The following is an 18,273-nucleotide window of genomic DNA, read 5'->3' as shown; positions in this document are numbered from 1 at the left end:
AAGCTTACATGCTTCCTATATACTGGTGATGAAATTGGGGATCTAGTTCTTGGTTGACAATATGTTGCGTTTTGTGGCAAAATATTAGAACATACTATTAGCAAGCTATTGGGAATACAGTATACATGTGTCTCTCTTTGCTGGCTTGTGCTTTGCTCATATGAGATAGCAAAGCTTATCAGAACAGGTTAACATTCTTAATGAAGTCTTTCAATTTCACGTTTAAATATATCGATGATATGTTTTTTTGAAAAAAAAAACAAACAAACAAAATACAAAAAAAAAAGAAATTTATTGAATAAATATTATATACGCAACGTAACGAACAGTGAACGATTGCAACTATAGGCTACATGATAATTAATTTTACTATCGTTAGTTTTCTATTTCTGAATGGTAGCATTTCCGTTCTCACAACTAGTGATGTTCACATGTGACAGTTGATTTGATAGTCAATATGCGGTTCCAAGTATCACAATTTCTGAGGTAGATCTCACTTGCCGATGGAAGATGTTAATTGATAAAGTTAATGGAATGTGTTTTGATCGCCCCAATGTTTGTCGTGTGCGACAACGCTCGTTGAAATGTCCGGTATCCTTGGGATCAGAGCGTGAGAACTTATCCTTCCGGAAAACCTTATCTTAATGTTCTTATTTGTCAAAACATCTTATCAACTATTTGTTAATATTTTGCCCTTGTTATACAAATTTTTATAGATAAAATTTAAGTTTTTGGCACTGTTGTATTCGAATAACCTTCGGCTTTCGGGAATATAATTTCACAACATTTTATGAAAATTTTAGAAAAATTGGTTCTTTTTCATTATGTTCAGAGATATCAAAATGATTACCTTTAAGTGGTGAATTCTGACAGTTTGATAGGGAATTCATTGCGGGGAAAAGAATTTTCGGTTTGAAAACCTTCTGATTACGACTGACATATAAAACATACTTTCGGAATGTTACAGATAGGACTCCGACATTTCTTAACCGAAAGATGACAGATAAAATCTACATACTACATACATAATCAAGACAATTAGCCCATTATTTTATCTAAAGGTTTTTTTTTCTTTCAATTTTCGTATAGACTTCCTGGATACTTTAGATAAACTGAATTGAGAGAAATATGACTATGTTGCAGATAGGAAACACACTGAAGTTAGTTCAGGGAAGGCTAAATACAGACACCCTTATGTAACCTAGCCTAGGATGAAGTTAGGCTGCTAATGTATAGACGGCATGTTGGCATTATCAGAGAAGTTCACCCAGTTCAGGCTTGTTGTCTCTAGTGCTAAGATCTCATACCTGCTTACTAATACCGATGTATAGCCTTTCTAACGATCCCGATTTAAAACTCAAAAGTGGTGTTCAAACCTTGGTAAGTACGCGCTGACACAACCCGTGGGTTTAATCACCAACATGCCGCGGTACAGATGTAATCCGATTGTTACCTAATGTCAGCTCGAGAATTTCCGAGTGGACGGCAGCTCGGATGTTTCCGAGTGGAAACGTCAGACCCGTTCAAAGGCATACTTTTAGTTTGGTTAGAGTAAGATCCTATAACCAGGTCAACCTTGGGTCATCCTCCAATGTGCCCCACGTCACTCAATAAATGTTATATACAGTAGTAATGTACTCACTTTAACCATATTTTGTGCCTGATATATTTGTCTACGTGAATAATTGGACTGAAATATAACAAAAATTCATAATACAATCGATAAGGCGATAGAATTTTTTAGTCTGCACATATTAGAACAAAAATAACAGTCGCTTAGTTTTGACGTTATCCATATACTTTGTTTGATGTTTGGAATGACCATATATAAATATAATACGGGATACAATTACAAATATCACGCAAAACCCGCGCTCTCATTATTGTGGTCCTTTTTGATTTATTCCAAAACGATTTTTCAGAAGTATCCTACTTATTCAATATTACAACATTACCAGAACGCTTCATATTTTCAAACATTAAAATATTAAGTGTTTGAAAAATTCATGTCAACTTTCCCCCGTCAGTTAGGCAATTCAATTGCGATCGGTTGGGATATACTTTCGTCCCACAGGAGCGATGTCCCCAATGTCCGATCTTCAGATGGCGCTGTGATCGGTATACGGCCATCAGAGGGCGGTGTTCCGCTCTCCGATTAACATTGCGCACTGTACAGACAATCAGCCTTGCTAATGCTATGTATTCCATCAGCCTACTCTCCTCCGCCTCCCAATAAACAATCAAATTTACACTTGTGTGTCAGCTGCTGAATCATTTTACCGTTACCTACCCTCTATCTCCATCGCAATGCAATCAGCGCCCCTAGCGTCTTAATACCCTCATTACTCCTATTTCCTCGTTCCCCTTTAGCTTGTTCGAATTTGATGATTTTGTAAGTTTATCATGCTGAAGAATGCCAAGACGTATGGGACTAATTGATTCTATAACTAATATGCTTATCAACGACAACAAGAGACGGCGTGCTTGTTGTAAAGGATTGGGCCTCACAATTTGATTAGGAAATATTATCATTGAAAACCTCTGCCCGGAATAAATATTCACTTAAGAGGACAACCCGTGTCAATTAGAGTGGCTAGAATCAATCGTACTTACAGTAAATCTGGTATCGTGTCCCTGAGCAGGACTTCTCAACCACCATACTTAGCCATCTTGGTAAAATTAAATCATACCTCGTATACAGTTGATATGTTCAATAAATGTCATCAATAATGTAAGAATGGCGTCATAAAGGTGTAAACACCCTTCTGTTGATCCTTATTTCGGACTTTCTCGGTCAATATGAATACATACCTAGCTGATATAGTCTTGAGAAAGGAGAACTATTTTTCAATGACCAAATTTGATGATATAAAGAAACTGATATACCCTGTACTACAGGATCCCACCAATTGTGGACATGCTCTATAACTTAAAGAGGTGTGGTTAAGACCAATATTGAAAAAAAGAGCGAAAAGAAATCATCTGGTATTTCATGGGAATTCCACATCATATTTGTTTTTGTTATACCTTTTATATACCATTGCTAATTTTACATTCCTAGATAGCATCATCCCTGCATCCCCAACCTACGGTGTTTACATGTCCCAGTTGATTCTATATTCAAGGGTCTATTTCCACGGTCACGATTTCAGTGAGAGATGTCTACTACTGACATTGAAATTAACAACACAAGGTTCCCAGAGAAGCAGGTTGATGGACACTATGGTAAATCTTAATGGTCGACATCAAGATCACATTTACAAACATTCTATTTTCTTGTGCGATATGAAGTCAGACATGTTTGATGCTTGTTGATGTGCCTAGTGGTTCCATTGTCACCATCTTAGCTCTCATTTGAAATTATGACCTAACCCCGATTTGACTTAGATTGGTATGACGGATGACGTCGATTTGATCACAGACGTCTGCACCTGGTTAGTATTTATAGAAAAATACATTCACCCCCACTCCTACTATCAACAAGGCTTAACACCTGACAAGTTGGAAGATAGTGATGAGCTTCGAATTTAAGTTCAATCCGACTAAAACATCAAATGCACATAAGCTTCAGTATCGTCCCTTGGTTTAGAATCCTTGAATATCAATGCATGATAGTTTTGTGTCGCGTGGCAATTATTTAAAGGTGAGAAAATGGACCAAAAACGGTCGTGATAGCCGACTATACATCGACTGTGAAACTGAAGTAGGAAATAATTTGAGCAGTTTTGTAACGGGCAATTTGATTGATCGACAGCTCTGTAAACAATACTAAATATATTTGTCAACCAATCAGACTGTCTGTTTCAAACAGCTCTAAGAAAGATAAGTGTAACCTTGTTGATATAGTAGGAATATGGTCTAATGTTTTTTTTTTTATAAATACAAACCAGTTGCAGACGCCTGTGATTCGAACTAGATTTGTACGAGAGGTGTCGTCGATTCGACCAAGATTTGTACTAGAGGTGTCGTCGATTCGACCAAGATTTGTATGGCGGGTGTCGTCGATTCAACCAAGATTTGTACGGTGCTTATTTCCCTCGTACTTTTTCAGGAGTCTTAACGCATTTTTTTTTATGTTTTGCACTCGTTTAATCGATTTTGAGTTTGAATTAAAGTTTCGTTATTATCTCGGTATTCATTGCCGTTAACCATTTAAAGCATGTTTTCCTATTCATTTATCCTATTTTGGATACACATCGGTATAAGGCTAGGATTACAATGTTATTCCTACTCTACTCGAGTCCGTACCACACAATGATATTGGTATATAACAACTATGGTTATTTAGGAAATATTGTATCTTTTACGAAAATCCATAAAAAAATTTCTCTTCATATGTACCCCTTTTTAATTATTTATCTCCATTATGGAATGATTTCTGGTTTTATTACACTTATGTAAGCAGTTTCTTAAATATTTGTCAGGCTTGATCTACTTGGACTAGGTGTTTGTTTATTAAACGTGTACGGTGTATACCACCATAAGCAGAACAGTCGTGTCGGTTCCAAACCGGCGTTTTCTGTTTCATGTTTAACTTTACAGTGTGATTACATACATCCAAAACGAAGCATGATTGATTCCAGTTGATTGATCTTTTAAATGTTGTAAATTCCACGTTTGCTATCGACTATATTTAATAGATTTATTAGCCGTTGTAGTTCATGGGCGACAATCTTATCAAACCGCTGGGAATGAAACGTTGAGCTGGAGACAGTATGAACAGCAAAGTAGCCGATAAACATCACGTCCCTGGGACTACACTGGATATCAAATCAGATAATTAACCCCGCAACGCATACAAAGGCAGCTTAATGTTATTTGTTAACTTTTTAAAGCAGTTTCGTGAATATTTGCATTTGAAGTTTTTATTTTGAACTAAACATATTCGATACTCCTCCTCCTCCTGAGACATGGCGGCACGCCCACCCACCCATGGAGAGATGCCATTGTTTACTTTCTCTTTTGGTAGATTATCGACACACTGCAGGCAGAATCCTGTGAAGTGTTGATTATTGGTCAATAGGTTTTAATATACATTTGTAGATAATACAAGCCGTTAGCAGTGTGTTACCGCGAGACCTACCCCGTACTTATAAAGGGGTCATGGACGTACAACTGTATCAATTTCAATATTCCCTTTCATCAAATTCAAGTTTAAGAGTGTAGTGAATTCGATGTTCGTCTTTGTGTACAATTGTTTTGATTTACGTTGATTTCGATGATAACAATGAATTTGACGTCCGTTTCGGTGTACGCTCCCTTTCGCGTTTTTATTATTTTGTTTCGTTTCGCGTGCTGAAGTTAATTTTAGTAATTCACGTACAGTTTTTATTCTTTCTATTTTTGTTGATTAAATCGTGTGTTAGTTTGAGTGTATATCAAATGTAATGTTCGCTTTGGCGTACCTTGTTCCGTTAAATGTCTGAAAATGTAACTGTTATACATTTTGTGTGTTATATGTTGAACATGTTATACATTGTACATCTTATATATTGTACATATCAAACATTGTACTTGTCAAACATTGTACTTGTCAAACATTATACATTGCTCATGTTAAACATTGTACTTGTCATACATTGTACATGTCATACATTGTACTTGTCAAACATTATACATTGTTCATGTTAAACATTGTACTTGTCAAACATTGTACTTGTCATACATTGTACATGTTAAACATTGTACTTGTTATTTGGAAACACTAATATATTTTGCTTTGTATATCTAACAGAATGGAATCGCCGGACCTTTCTGGTATGCTGTTGGAATCATGATCAACATCTTCATCTTCCCCATCTTCTCAGTACAGTTTAAAACCCGGGCACCGGGAGCCAAGACCTATCTACAGGTAAAGCAATTCAGTCTCATAAAAAAAACCGCTATGATTTTGCTTAAGCTGCCAATAAAAGTTTATCTCGTATAATAGTCAGTCTGCTTCCTGAACATTTCGAAAGAACAGCAATAGTAAACACTATGCCAGGAAGGGCATCGTGACAACGTTACTCTTATAGTATAAAAAACAAATGTCGATACTCAGTCCTCAAAACAATGTACATGTTATGTTGTTATGGTGCGAAATAAGGTGTTTGTATTACATAGTCTACGGTCGAATCGCTCGATAAGATAACTTGAAGTATATATCACAGCTTTAATTTATGATGTACCTTGTAATGTATCACAAATACATTTATTACGGTCCTTTACAACTTCCTGCAATTTTCTGAAAATCTTGTAGACAGGATTTCCAGTATATATGTACTCCTGAATTCAGGCTCTATGACTGTTGACCTGCAATAAGGTATATCAGAACTACACAGACGAAGGTCATCAAGGTATATTGTTCTACATAGTGTATCACCAAAGGAGCATTCATTATGTTGGTCTTCATTCTTTAACTTTAAAATGACGCTGAAATGGTTTCTGCTGAATTACATAGTTGGAAAGGTCGTTTTAAGCATCTTAAACAACACTTCGTTTTAGTTTAGGTCATTTACATGTGTTATTTGAACCAAAAGTGACATTTTAACACAGCCATTGAATTTTGTTGATGGAGTGTTATTGGCACACAAACATGCCTTACTTCCGTACTGTGAAACGTTTTGTTTTATCTTCTACCTGATCGTTTTACAAACGAGCAAGATCAGCAACACGTTTGATTAATATAAAGTGCTCAAGCATTGCTTCGAAGCCGATTGATTGTTAAGTATTGTGCTATTAAAGAGACTTTGGTTTACTCGTACTTTGCACGACAGTTTGGGCTCGCTATAGAAGCCGTACTGCAAAAACCTAAATCTGATTGATTAAAAGCTAAGCGCTTATGATAGGTAACATCAAACAGATGTTTCTCTTCAATCTAAAGACTCAATGCTTGTTGTGAGGCAGACACGTGACTGACTTAAATCTTACCTGAACTATCTGTGCTGTTCACTTCCGCTCAATCCTGTGATTGAACTGCATTTCCCATTTTATTTCCGAAACATTTTTTTTAATCATACCACACTTTTCTATCGATTATCATACACGCATTGTGCACATGTCCCTATTTCTGAACGAAAAAATGTTTCATTTGAAATCCATTTGAAACATATTCTATATACGCATCTACCTCTTATTAACTACTTACAAAATGAAACCAGGCGAGCGACAGTTATTCCGATTATGTGGAGCTATGTAGAGATTTACATTCTAGATCATGTGACCTTGTGTAGGCCAATGACCTAATGAAACCGTTTATCGTACTTTTATGAATATCATAAATCTTTCGAGTCCCCATGAAAGTAGCCAATGACAATCACAAACAAATACCATTACGTATAATGTTTGGGTGTAATTTGACACAAGTGACTCGGAAACGTTACACTTTTACACACGAAGATGGAACCGTACTATCCTTTTCCTTGCCTAGCAAAGTCGCAATGTCCATTTGTAGTATTGATATGGACGCTCCTTTGCTTTGTATATTTATTATGGTTATTTCTCACTTTAAATTGTTAGCATGATTTTCAGAACAAATCGTGTTGAAAAGGTAATGTGAATTTTATTTTTAAAATTTATTTTAACAGAGTAGCAGAATAATCATGACAAATCCGAAAGCTATTACAAAATTTAAATCCCAGATTATCTTTTATAAATTACAGGTCATCCATGCTAGATTTGGAAAAACTGCCCACATCGTCTTCTGCTGTTTTGCCCTCCTAACAAACCTGGTCATCATGATTGGCCTTTTATTGGCTGGAAGAGCTACTATCCAATCACTGACCAAGTACGCGTCAGATGAATTCTGCTTGCTTGTCATGGCAACCCTGTTTGGATCCTACTCTTTGATTGGTGGGATAGGAACCACATTCTACGTTTCCTATTTCAACGCATGTCTAGTGTTCACACTTTTAATCGTGTTTGTTGTTAAAATTCTTCACAGTGAGAGTGAATTTGAGAATATCGGTGACGTCACTAAAATGTATAAAGTTATATCTTGTGTAAAAGGACCGAAAGAGAATGCTGAGTATAGTTTCCTTACTTTTCGGTCTGGAGTAGCGCTACTGTACGGCGTCATTGAAGTGTTTGTATCGTCTGCTGTGACATACTGCGATCAAGCGTCTTGGCAGAGCAGAATCGCCGCCAAACCAGTACAAGGTGTGTGGGGTTTCCTTCTAGCCGGCTTTATGTGGTTCTCCATCCCCTCAACCATGGCAACCACCACAGGCATGGCCTATATTGCTCTCAGTGCTGAAAACGGCACACATCTTCTCAACGCCGGTCAACTCGATCAAGGTAAATCACACAATCAATCGCAACAATAGTAAGAACAATCTATGTAAACCCTGTGCACATGTCTAATTAACAATTGTTAAACTCACAGCCTCAACAGCTGGAAGCTTGCTCAAATATAACTCGTAAGATCCATTTCAATGACAAGACTTCCAAATGAAACCACCATCTTTTATAATTGGTGATGCCGAAATATCAGGGGGTGCTTATTTACGAAATATTCTCTGAACAGGTTTGGTGACGCCGTTGATCGCTGAAAAGATCCTTGGATCTGCTGGCGGGATTCTGATCCTAACGATGGGCGCCATGGCTCTGATGTCTACTGGATCCGGGGAGGTGATGGCTATCTCCTCAATCGTCGTATACGACATATACCAGACCTACCTTAGGCCATTCCGGTAAAAAAAACAACATTATCAACAAAGCTTTCTTTATGCAAATATTAGGTTCCTCCTTCAAACGAATAAATGACTTTTTACTTTAATTAATTAATACTTATACAACTTACCTCTTTTTCTTAATTATCATACCAGGCTAATTGCTATACTGGCTTACGTAATCATATTAGAAATTAGCCTAACTTTCATCATATTGTTTTCACTTGGATATTCTACTGTTTTTAAACATGGGAGAATTTCTTATAATTGTAATGTTATTTTGTTCCAGTAAAGGACTGAAGAGGACGCATTGCGTGCTGTGTGGTCGAACCAAGAAGCAGACGATAACAGCCACATACGCTAACGACTCTGAGCGGGACCAGCTTTGTCAGTGTCGCAGCGTAAGTCGATGTCACCATTGCGTCGAGGACCTGCGCAGAGTGAACCGGAAGTCAACGTCGGGTATACAACCCCCTTATCAGTGCCCGATCCATGGTCGGTACCGCCAGTATCAGGACTACCTAATAGAGTTTAAGAACTGGTGTATTATTTGGGTGACTATTTCAATCATACCTCTTGGACTTATCATATTTGAAACCGGTATAGATCTCAACTGGATATTCTACTCGGGCGCCATCCTCACTATCCCATGTTTCCCGCCCGTCATGCTGTCTATCCTATGGGTTAAAGCGACTTCCAAAGGACTGGTTTCAGGTAGGGATTACGAATTATAATTATATTATATTGTATACTGTATATCAAATGCAAACAAGATATAAACAATGATATATATATATATATGAATAAAACAGCAAATACTTGAATCAGGGTCATATCGATAATAGGGTCATATCGATACTAGGGTCATATCAGTACTAGGGTCATATCGATACTAAGGTCATATCGATGTCAGGGTCATATCGATATCATGGTCAGATCGATATCAGGGTCATATCGATACCAGGGTAATATCGATACCAGGGTCATACCGATATCAGGGTAATATCGATACCAGGATCATATCAATACTAAGGTCATATTGATGTCAGGGTCATATCGATACTTGGGTTATATCGATATCAGGGCCATATCGATATCTGGGTCATATCGATATCAGGGCATGTTTCGTGGGTGCTTGATTTCGTGGATTTATATTACACTGGACCTACAAGCATACATATCAAATTTCAACCGTACAATCCAGCAAATCAAAGCTTTTTAACGCTTCTAATTGATCGTGTAATCATATAGCTCTAGTTTCCTCGGGAATCTACATCTCCCCCTCGTTGCCACAGGACGTGCTTGATTTCACAATGGTTAGACCGTATAATTTGCAAAGGAACGTTTGGGTATTAAAGCATTAACCGCTTGTGTTGATCTCCGCTCATTTCCCGTGTATTATTTTTCATTTTGTATCCATTTCGATTCCCAAACCCCGCGTTATTTTACATTGTTTGACACACAATGTTTAATGCTCGTTTGTGTTCCATTACATACTAGGTTTAGTTTCTGTATATCGTCGGTAGGAACCTTGTCAGTTTATTGTTACTAGAGTTCAATCAGTGACAGGTAAAATCTAGCATATAAACATATAATATATCCAACACGAGACCTGCTGTAGAATGGCGCTGATGTTTATGTTGGCAGTGAGTTATTCCCACGTGTTAGCCATTTCGAAAAGGAAAAATAAACAAATTCTTCTTTTGGAATAGTGCCAATCATTCCACCTGTCCGAAAGCCATCAACTTCATACATTCGTGTGCTACTTAGCGCCTCGCTTTAACCCCCATTGCTAATGGCGCCTTCTATACCAACCGTTTATTGGCCTGGTAATAGAAAGTACAGACCACATAGGTCACGACCCTTAACAACCTATAAACTGAAGGTGGATTTTCTTTTTCCCAGTTGGCCTTTATACGTATCAATTAATTGGTGTCTTTGTGGAAGTGATTAATGTATTTTGTAAACCAATCAATGAGCGATAAATCACCAGACTCTGGCCTCATAAAACTCTTATCTGCCTCAACAGCCTCGCTGTGACGTCACGTCTGTTTAGAGTATAAGTGCTTGCTGCTTTTTGAAATATAAAAGCACAATTATTGACAGTTGGGAATTAAATAAAGAACAAAATAAAAAGATTTCGGATTAATGTTAGATTGTAGACAATTCAGCGCTGTATTCAGACGGCACAAAAAAAAACCTTCTGCTATGAAAAGGCACACAGAAGGTGTCTGTCGTAAGGGGATTGAGGCTAGCACTAAATGAACGCAGACATTTATCTACCAAGGCAGGACAAATTTTCTCTTTCAGTGGTGATAGATGGTATGTTGGTTGATTAAAAATGTTTCAATTGAAAACAGAAGTGTTCGTTTAACAGACGCAAATGTGTCACTATTAAAAGTACTCCAACTGTCAGTGCATTTCCTGTTTTTAATGTTTATATTTGTATCCCAATTAAACGTTTGTTTATTTTTTGTTTATGTTAAAACACCTATTACTATCGCGTTCAGTAGAGATACATGAAATTCATCAGTTGCATCCTAACCTTTAGCTCGTAATTTTAACACTGCAACGCAAAATCCGCAATCTTTTAAACTTACATACACATGATTCTTGCTGTATACGAAGAAAATTGTGTTAAACTTCCACGTCGTGTTTTAACGGCAAATATCGTTTTATGTAGATGCGATACACAAGACAGTGTAAACGTAAATATTTAAGCGGTAATCTTATTTGAGGGGTTTTTAGCGCTTGAAGCATTCCTCTAAGTTAATACTGTCCTAATTGTAGTTCCTTTCCTTTATTTTCTATGGCAAACATCGTGGCAAGTTCATATCATGGCGCTATTCTGTCATACGCTAAATTTTGATTGTACCAAAATAGATACATACTTTTCAAGCGAAAAATAACTGATCTAAAAAAAAAATTAAAAAACACACTGTACATAACCTAGAACATAGACGACCACAATCCGAAAGACAAATTCGATTTGTAGCGTTTTCACAAGTAAGCACATCAGGAACACCTTCGTTAAAATGAATCCGTATAAGCGTTACGATTTCCCTTTCCAACTGTCTTGAACTTAAACGAGATTGTTTTCAAAGACCTCTGTAAATATTTCGTTCTTTTTTGGACTTCGCATTACTGAAGGCGACTAAGCAAAACACAAGCAAACATTACTGCTACGTCATGTACTTAGAGCAACTTAGAAAACGTGTGGAATCCTTAACAGTTACAAAAAGACAATCACAGCAACATTTATGTTGCACAGTCACCTAGTAAACTAAGACTTAATGACAGTGATCTAAGATGAAAGATAGTTTGTGAATTAAAATTGAATATGTTTGTGTCATTACAGGAGGACTGGCTGGTCTCGTCCTGGGTGTGACGGCCACGCTGGCGGTCGCGTCTATGTACGAGGGCGGACTCAACAACTTCCTTCTCAACACCGTACAAGACTATACCATTTTAGCTGGCACCTGTTGTAGCTTTGGAGCTAGTTTGATTTGCTGCATAGTCGTGTCTATATTCACCAATCAAATTAAATCCAGTTCCGACGAGGATGTGGAGTGGCAGAAGTTATATGACATCGACAACCCTCTGAATCCGTGGGAACTCAACTACCGAGAGGAGCTCAAAGGGCTCCACTACGACACCAAGCCCACGTTCGAACAAATGTCGTCTACTTTTCGCAAGGCCAAGATGACAGCGTATATAGGAGGGACGTGCAGCATCGCTATCGTCGCGTTTATTATACCTGGCATCATGGCAAGTTTCCCGATGATGGACGAGGCTCAGTTTGTGGTGTGGGTTGGGTTTACGCAGGCCTGGGCTGTCATCATGGCTCTTGTCGTCATTATTGCGCCGCCGGCAGAGGAGATAACTCGTATAGTGAAGCAGTACCGGGTGAACCAGGAGCGACAGAAGGACTACACAAACGGTTGTCTGGAAGAACAACCTATGAGCGAGATCACTGATAAGACTCTGTTAGACGGGACCACGCCCGTAGCTAAGTTATAAGATTGTTCGCTAGTGCTATATGAGTATGTGCTTACCAATGAACAAGGGCACGAGCAATAGTTCGCTAGACATCGGCATTGAAGAAAATACATTTCATGCAAACATCGAATAATGATCAATTAAAAATCGGTTTAATCTATGTCGAAATCTAGTCAAAAGCAACTGTTCACGACGATAGCGTTTCTTCTACTCCGTAATCACCTATGCGTTATCTGGAAATCACTCTTTATCTACGGTTAAATATCGTGGGATTATCATGTAAGGAAAGCCAACGGACATATGTTGTTGTTAGTTAAGGGGATGTATTGGAAATGATTATTATGAAGACTAGACATTATTTTATAATATGAACGTTGCTGTTATGTCACTATAATAACAAGTGAAAAAAACACCTAAATATGACGCTCTTGTTCTATAAACAAAATATGAACTGGAATCCGTATTTCTAATATGATAATATTGAACGGTATGACCATTTCAGATTATATTTTTAAACTGTTTTGAAAACGGCTTAGCGCCGCCATTTTGATATTACTTCCATCCTCTAGACTTTTGTCTCAAATGGTTTCCTTCAGCATCTATCGTGACATAATGCCTTTCCAGTCCCTACAGCTCGTATGACTCCGTACATCAACAGATTATGCGTTTAAAGTAGTCATGCTGTCTACTATCCAAATGTGAATAAAAATGACGTCACTCAGGACGTCTATCATCGCTATTAAATAGGGGAAATGTGTATACATTTGTAAGGTATGCTGTCCACTAAAATGTGTTTTTTTTAAATTAATCATCATTTCAATTTTTATTTTGTTGTTTTTTCTTGTGTTTAAATGTGTCATTGAAGTTAACCCCTTCATCTGTATCGACTTCATCAGTACTTAACCTGGTAATTATTTGTTATCATTTCTAAGTTTAGTTTTCGTTTGTTTGTTTTTTTTTTTTTTTATTTAATTTTAAATCTGTGAGCCACAGGCTTTATCCTTTCCGCTTTATTGACTAATTGTTGATCATATTTCCCTTCTGCAGCATTTGTTACCACAGTCCACTGCACAAAAACATCCCTTTCATGGTCATGATTGACCATGAAAGAGGATTTACTACATATTTCTCAACTCGAACAAATAAAAAGCGAGTGAAAAAAACTTACTTTGTCAGACCCAATACCCCACCTCTTCATTGTATTATTTTTTATTTTTTTTTTTTTTTATTTTGTAATATTGACCTGTACGGGTATTTCTTAGTACCAGGGACCCTTGGCTTAATATTAACAACACAGTCTGTCATTTGGCATCCTAATGGACACAAGGATATATCCATATGGGGGGAATTTCTTGACCTACAGTAGTGAGGTATGGTGATCCATCAAAGATTTTTGATATACAATTATAAAACAAACAAAAAACGGATTGATAAAAAGCCATCGCCTTCTTAAAAAAGTAGACGTTCAATATATCATTCTCAATGTAAGGGACTGTCACCATGTTGCCCCCTCCCTATAAGGGATTTTCACTATGGTGTCAAAAAAATCAATATATCATTCTTAATCTTTTAATCTAAATGATTGTCACCATGGTCTCCTCTCCTCACCTTTTCCTTCCCAAACTGAAAGGTTGTCAAAATGTTGTTCCTAACGTTCCCTCTCTGTAAAATTGTTGTGATGTAAGCTGTTGGTGATTTCCATTGACTTCTGAAGGCATCAGTAGATTGCTGCCCAGCTGTAAAAGAGATTGATAGTAAAGTAGATGATAAAGTGATAGTTATTTGGGGAAGTTACAATTTTGCATTTGTATATAAACACTAGTTCAATGTCATTCGTGGTAATGATATGAATAGCGCTTCATTAACATTATTTTTACATGACTTGGTATCCGGAACATTTACTGGCCACAATGGATAAAGTAAACTACCTCAACTCCATTGGTAGCACCATTTTCAACATACATTATAGCATGTATGTGTGTTAGAAGTACTAGGATTATGATCTCGATTAGTTATCTCACCATGGATTGCAAAGATCGTCCGTGAAGCCAACCCCTCAAATTTCGAGGATGCCATTTATGAGGATACGACATGGAGCTAACTAATTCATCTCTGTTGTACAGGGATATGAATATTGTATTCGAACGGCAATATTATTATTTGACTTGTAAATTGTTCCACTATGATGTCATTGTTTGATTGTGTACTTATACTTTCAATGTTATGTCGTATATCATTCAGTCATGTCTATAAGAGCACTGTAAAAACACTTATAACTCAATTTGTTCTGCAATTAAGCCTACCAATATTGTTAAGATGGATATATAAACACATCCTTGTGATTCCTTGATGATTAAATCAGTCTCCGTCTGTGTTTCTGGATGATGCTCAGCCAGGACTGACCAAGCGTCACACATTCTCTGTTACTTGGGTACGTTTGAGAGTGTCTTGTGTCCATTATGACAATGTGAGCATACTACTTTGTATTATGTAACCGATAAAGACAATTAACTATACACTTTAATAATTAACTTTCGGTATAAGAAATGCCCTTAATCGATAGGAATATATAATGACGTCACCTTGAATTATGTCTTGTTCATTACATCACTAGTCACACGTCAGAGCGTATTATCGGCATAGTGAAATATTTCCTCGAGTAACTGTATACCGACATCAAGGTGTATAACTGTGTACCGATATCATAGCTATGTCACCAGTCACACATCAAGGTGTATAACTGTGTACCGATATCATAGATATGTCACAAGTCACACATCAAGGTGTATAACTCTGTACCGATATCATAGTTATGTCACCAATCACACATCAAGGTGTATAACTCTGTACCGATATCATAGCTATGTCACCAGTCACACATCAAGGTGTATAACTGTGTACCGATACCATAGTTATGTCACCAGTCACACATCAAGGTGTATAACTGTGTACCGATATCATAGCTATGTCACCAGTCACACATCAAGGTGTATAACTGTGTACCGATACCATAGTTATGTCACCAGTCACACATCAAGGTGTATAACTGTGTACCAATACCATAGCTATGTCACCAGTCACACATCAAGGTGTATAACTGTGTACCGATATCATAGTTATGTCACCAGTCACACATCAAGGTGTGTAACTGTGTACCCATATCAAAGTCATGCCAACAGTCACATATCGCGACGTATTAATGTCGCATATTTTTTTATATTACGTTTTGATGTGACGACAAATTTTACAAAGTTTGAATCTGTTACAAAGTTTGAAGTAAAAATATGTTATATTACAAAGTTTAAAGTATAGACAAATAAACCTTTAAGTAAACCTGTGGTTTATTGATAGTATTGGAACATTCAGCGTACAGGTGTAGAGCAACCTGGTTTTGAGAGTACCAGAGTACAGAGATGTAATATATTCTCTATAATCAGGTCTATAACTTTTGATTAATCCATATCAAATTTTGCCCCAAATGCACGTGATTCCCGCCTTTATCTTGGTATCCGACATATATATGGCGGATGTCGTAATCATCACGTTCGTATATACCCACATGATGCATTCATTGTATGTGAGGATCCATCATCAACATAATCTGTGTGAAATGTTACCCACTCAGCTGATGAGTTGTAGACACACTTGTGTGGTACTATCTGATATATTGGAGGATCGTTCCGAGGTACAGGTGTATTTTCTCTGTTGTTTTGTGTCAGTAGCCTAGAAATAGCCCGACTGGAATATACATTTACCAGCACGGGCATAAGAGGCCCCATGGATTTTGTATCTCCGTAACAGTGTGTGTGATGTAGACTATATATAATCAAGAAATATATGTTGTGTAAGTATCAAGTGTGCGTTAGTGCTTTGATAGGAAATGTATTTCAAAACCGTCGCGTGGTGTTTGTATATTGGAATAGATTTATTAAATAAAAATAAAATCATAATATTGTCTGGATTTATGATTTACCCTTGTACAAGTTTGAATAAGAACATGTGTATCACTACAAAATCAGTTATATATAGAAACACCCAGATCATATGATTCTAACTACTATGATATTTACTATATGGTTTGATTTAAAGATATAGTGAAACTTATAATAAAGGATTAGGCACAAGATACATCAGCTCATCTATGCCTTCTCCCTATACAGTCAAACCTGTCTATAAAGACCGTCAAGGAGGGGGCCAGGAAAACGGTCACTATAGACAGGTTGCCTTTATAGACAGGTCAAAATTATCGCACCAACCACCTTTCGTGAAACTGTCATAAATATCTTGTCATTAAACAGGACATTCAGTTGACCAGTCAGTTTTAACATTTTCAGAAGTCAAATCAATGCATACATTTTTTAAAATATTTTTTTATATAAATCTTATGGGTTAAATCTTCACCAAAAAGACTTGACTTTTACATTAAATATTTAAGAATAAAACGTGATTTTGTGGAGTCCAAGACAGAACATAACTCAAAATGGTCAGCTGTATATATATTTAGAATATTTATGATACAATGAAAACATGCATACTTCTATGATACGAGTATGAGTTACAATCTAAAATCTGTTGCTGGATTTGATTTAAGTTTGTATATACCTAAAATGACATTTGAATTCAGGTCCACCGTAAGATACAAATTTCCTTAAATTTGTTTCCAAATTGAATTCAAGATTTAAAGAGTTAAGATTTTGGATAAGGGTATCCTTTCATAGAAAGACGACATTTTAAAAAATAGTTAAAGACATTCTCGCAAGGTTAAGCACAAGGTCATACTGCATTATTTACAAGGTTTGTTGTAAAGATATCCTAATTAAGGGAACTGCATTGTTGTCCAAGTTTTGTGTGTAAAATTTATCTTACGATCTTCGACCATAAAAATATATAAGGGGAAGAATTAAATCTGGCTAACGAGTATATCAATAAATATTATGTAGGTAGTGAACGCACTGCATCACTAAGACATTCCGTCTATAAAAAGTATAAGGCATGAAAGAGGAAATGTTAAGAGAGGGAGGGAGTTCATTTTAGTAATTCAAAGACTCGTGATTCGGTCATTTCACCACAAGGACTAAGATAGCAAAATGAACCATTGACCACGACAACATTCAGACGAGCTGGTTCAGCGCAGAGAGAATAGCTAAAGTAACCATCATTGACCAGGACACCGTTCAGATGAGCTAGTAACCATTATAAACCAGGACACCGTTCAGACGAGCTAGTAACCATTATTAAGTAGGACACCGTTCAGACGAGCTAGTAACCGTTATTAACCAGGACACCGTTCAGACGAGCTAGTAACCATTATTAACTAGGACACCGTTCAGACGAGCTAGTAACCATTATTAACCAGGACACCGTTCAGACGAGCTGGTTCAGCGCAGAGAGAATAGCTAAAGTAACCATTATTAACCAGGACACCGTTCAGATGAGCTAGTAACCATTATTAACCAGGACGCCGTTCAGACGAGCTGGTCCAGCGGAGAGAGAATAGCTAAAGTGACTATAATTGACCAGGTCAATATTCAGACGGGCTGGTTCAGCGAAGAGAGAAAAATAGCCAAATAAATTATATGGCAAGAGAAGTTGGCACATACTTCAGAAGAGTATATTAACTACTAAA

At 37.0% G+C, this 18,273-nt stretch overlaps 1 protein-coding gene across 1 annotated transcript in view; it reads left to right on the top strand.

The window, feature by feature from the left end:
- The window catches only part of LOC117330135 (urea-proton symporter DUR3-like), a 44,188-nt gene extending 27,591 nt beyond the window's left edge, over positions 1–16,597 (top strand). The window contains exons 3-7 of the mRNA XM_033888353.1: positions 5,735–5,851; positions 7,641–8,274; positions 8,504–8,669; positions 8,938–9,362; positions 12,007–16,597. Of these exons, the coding sequence (XP_033744244.1) occupies positions 5,735–5,851; positions 7,641–8,274; positions 8,504–8,669; positions 8,938–9,362; positions 12,007–12,668 (2,004 nt within the window). The 3' untranslated portion in view covers positions 12,669–16,597. The remainder of the gene's footprint in view (positions 1–5,734; positions 5,852–7,640; positions 8,275–8,503; positions 8,670–8,937; positions 9,363–12,006) is intronic.
- Positions 16,598–18,273: the final 1,676 nt, after the last annotated feature.

The sequence above is a fragment of the Pecten maximus genome, chromosome 6 (assembly GCF_902652985.1).
Source record: "Pecten maximus chromosome 6, xPecMax1.1, whole genome shotgun sequence".
Lineage (NCBI taxonomy): Eukaryota > Metazoa > Mollusca > Bivalvia > Pectinida > Pectinidae > Pecten > Pecten maximus.
This window is presented reverse-complemented; position numbering and strand designations above follow the sequence as displayed.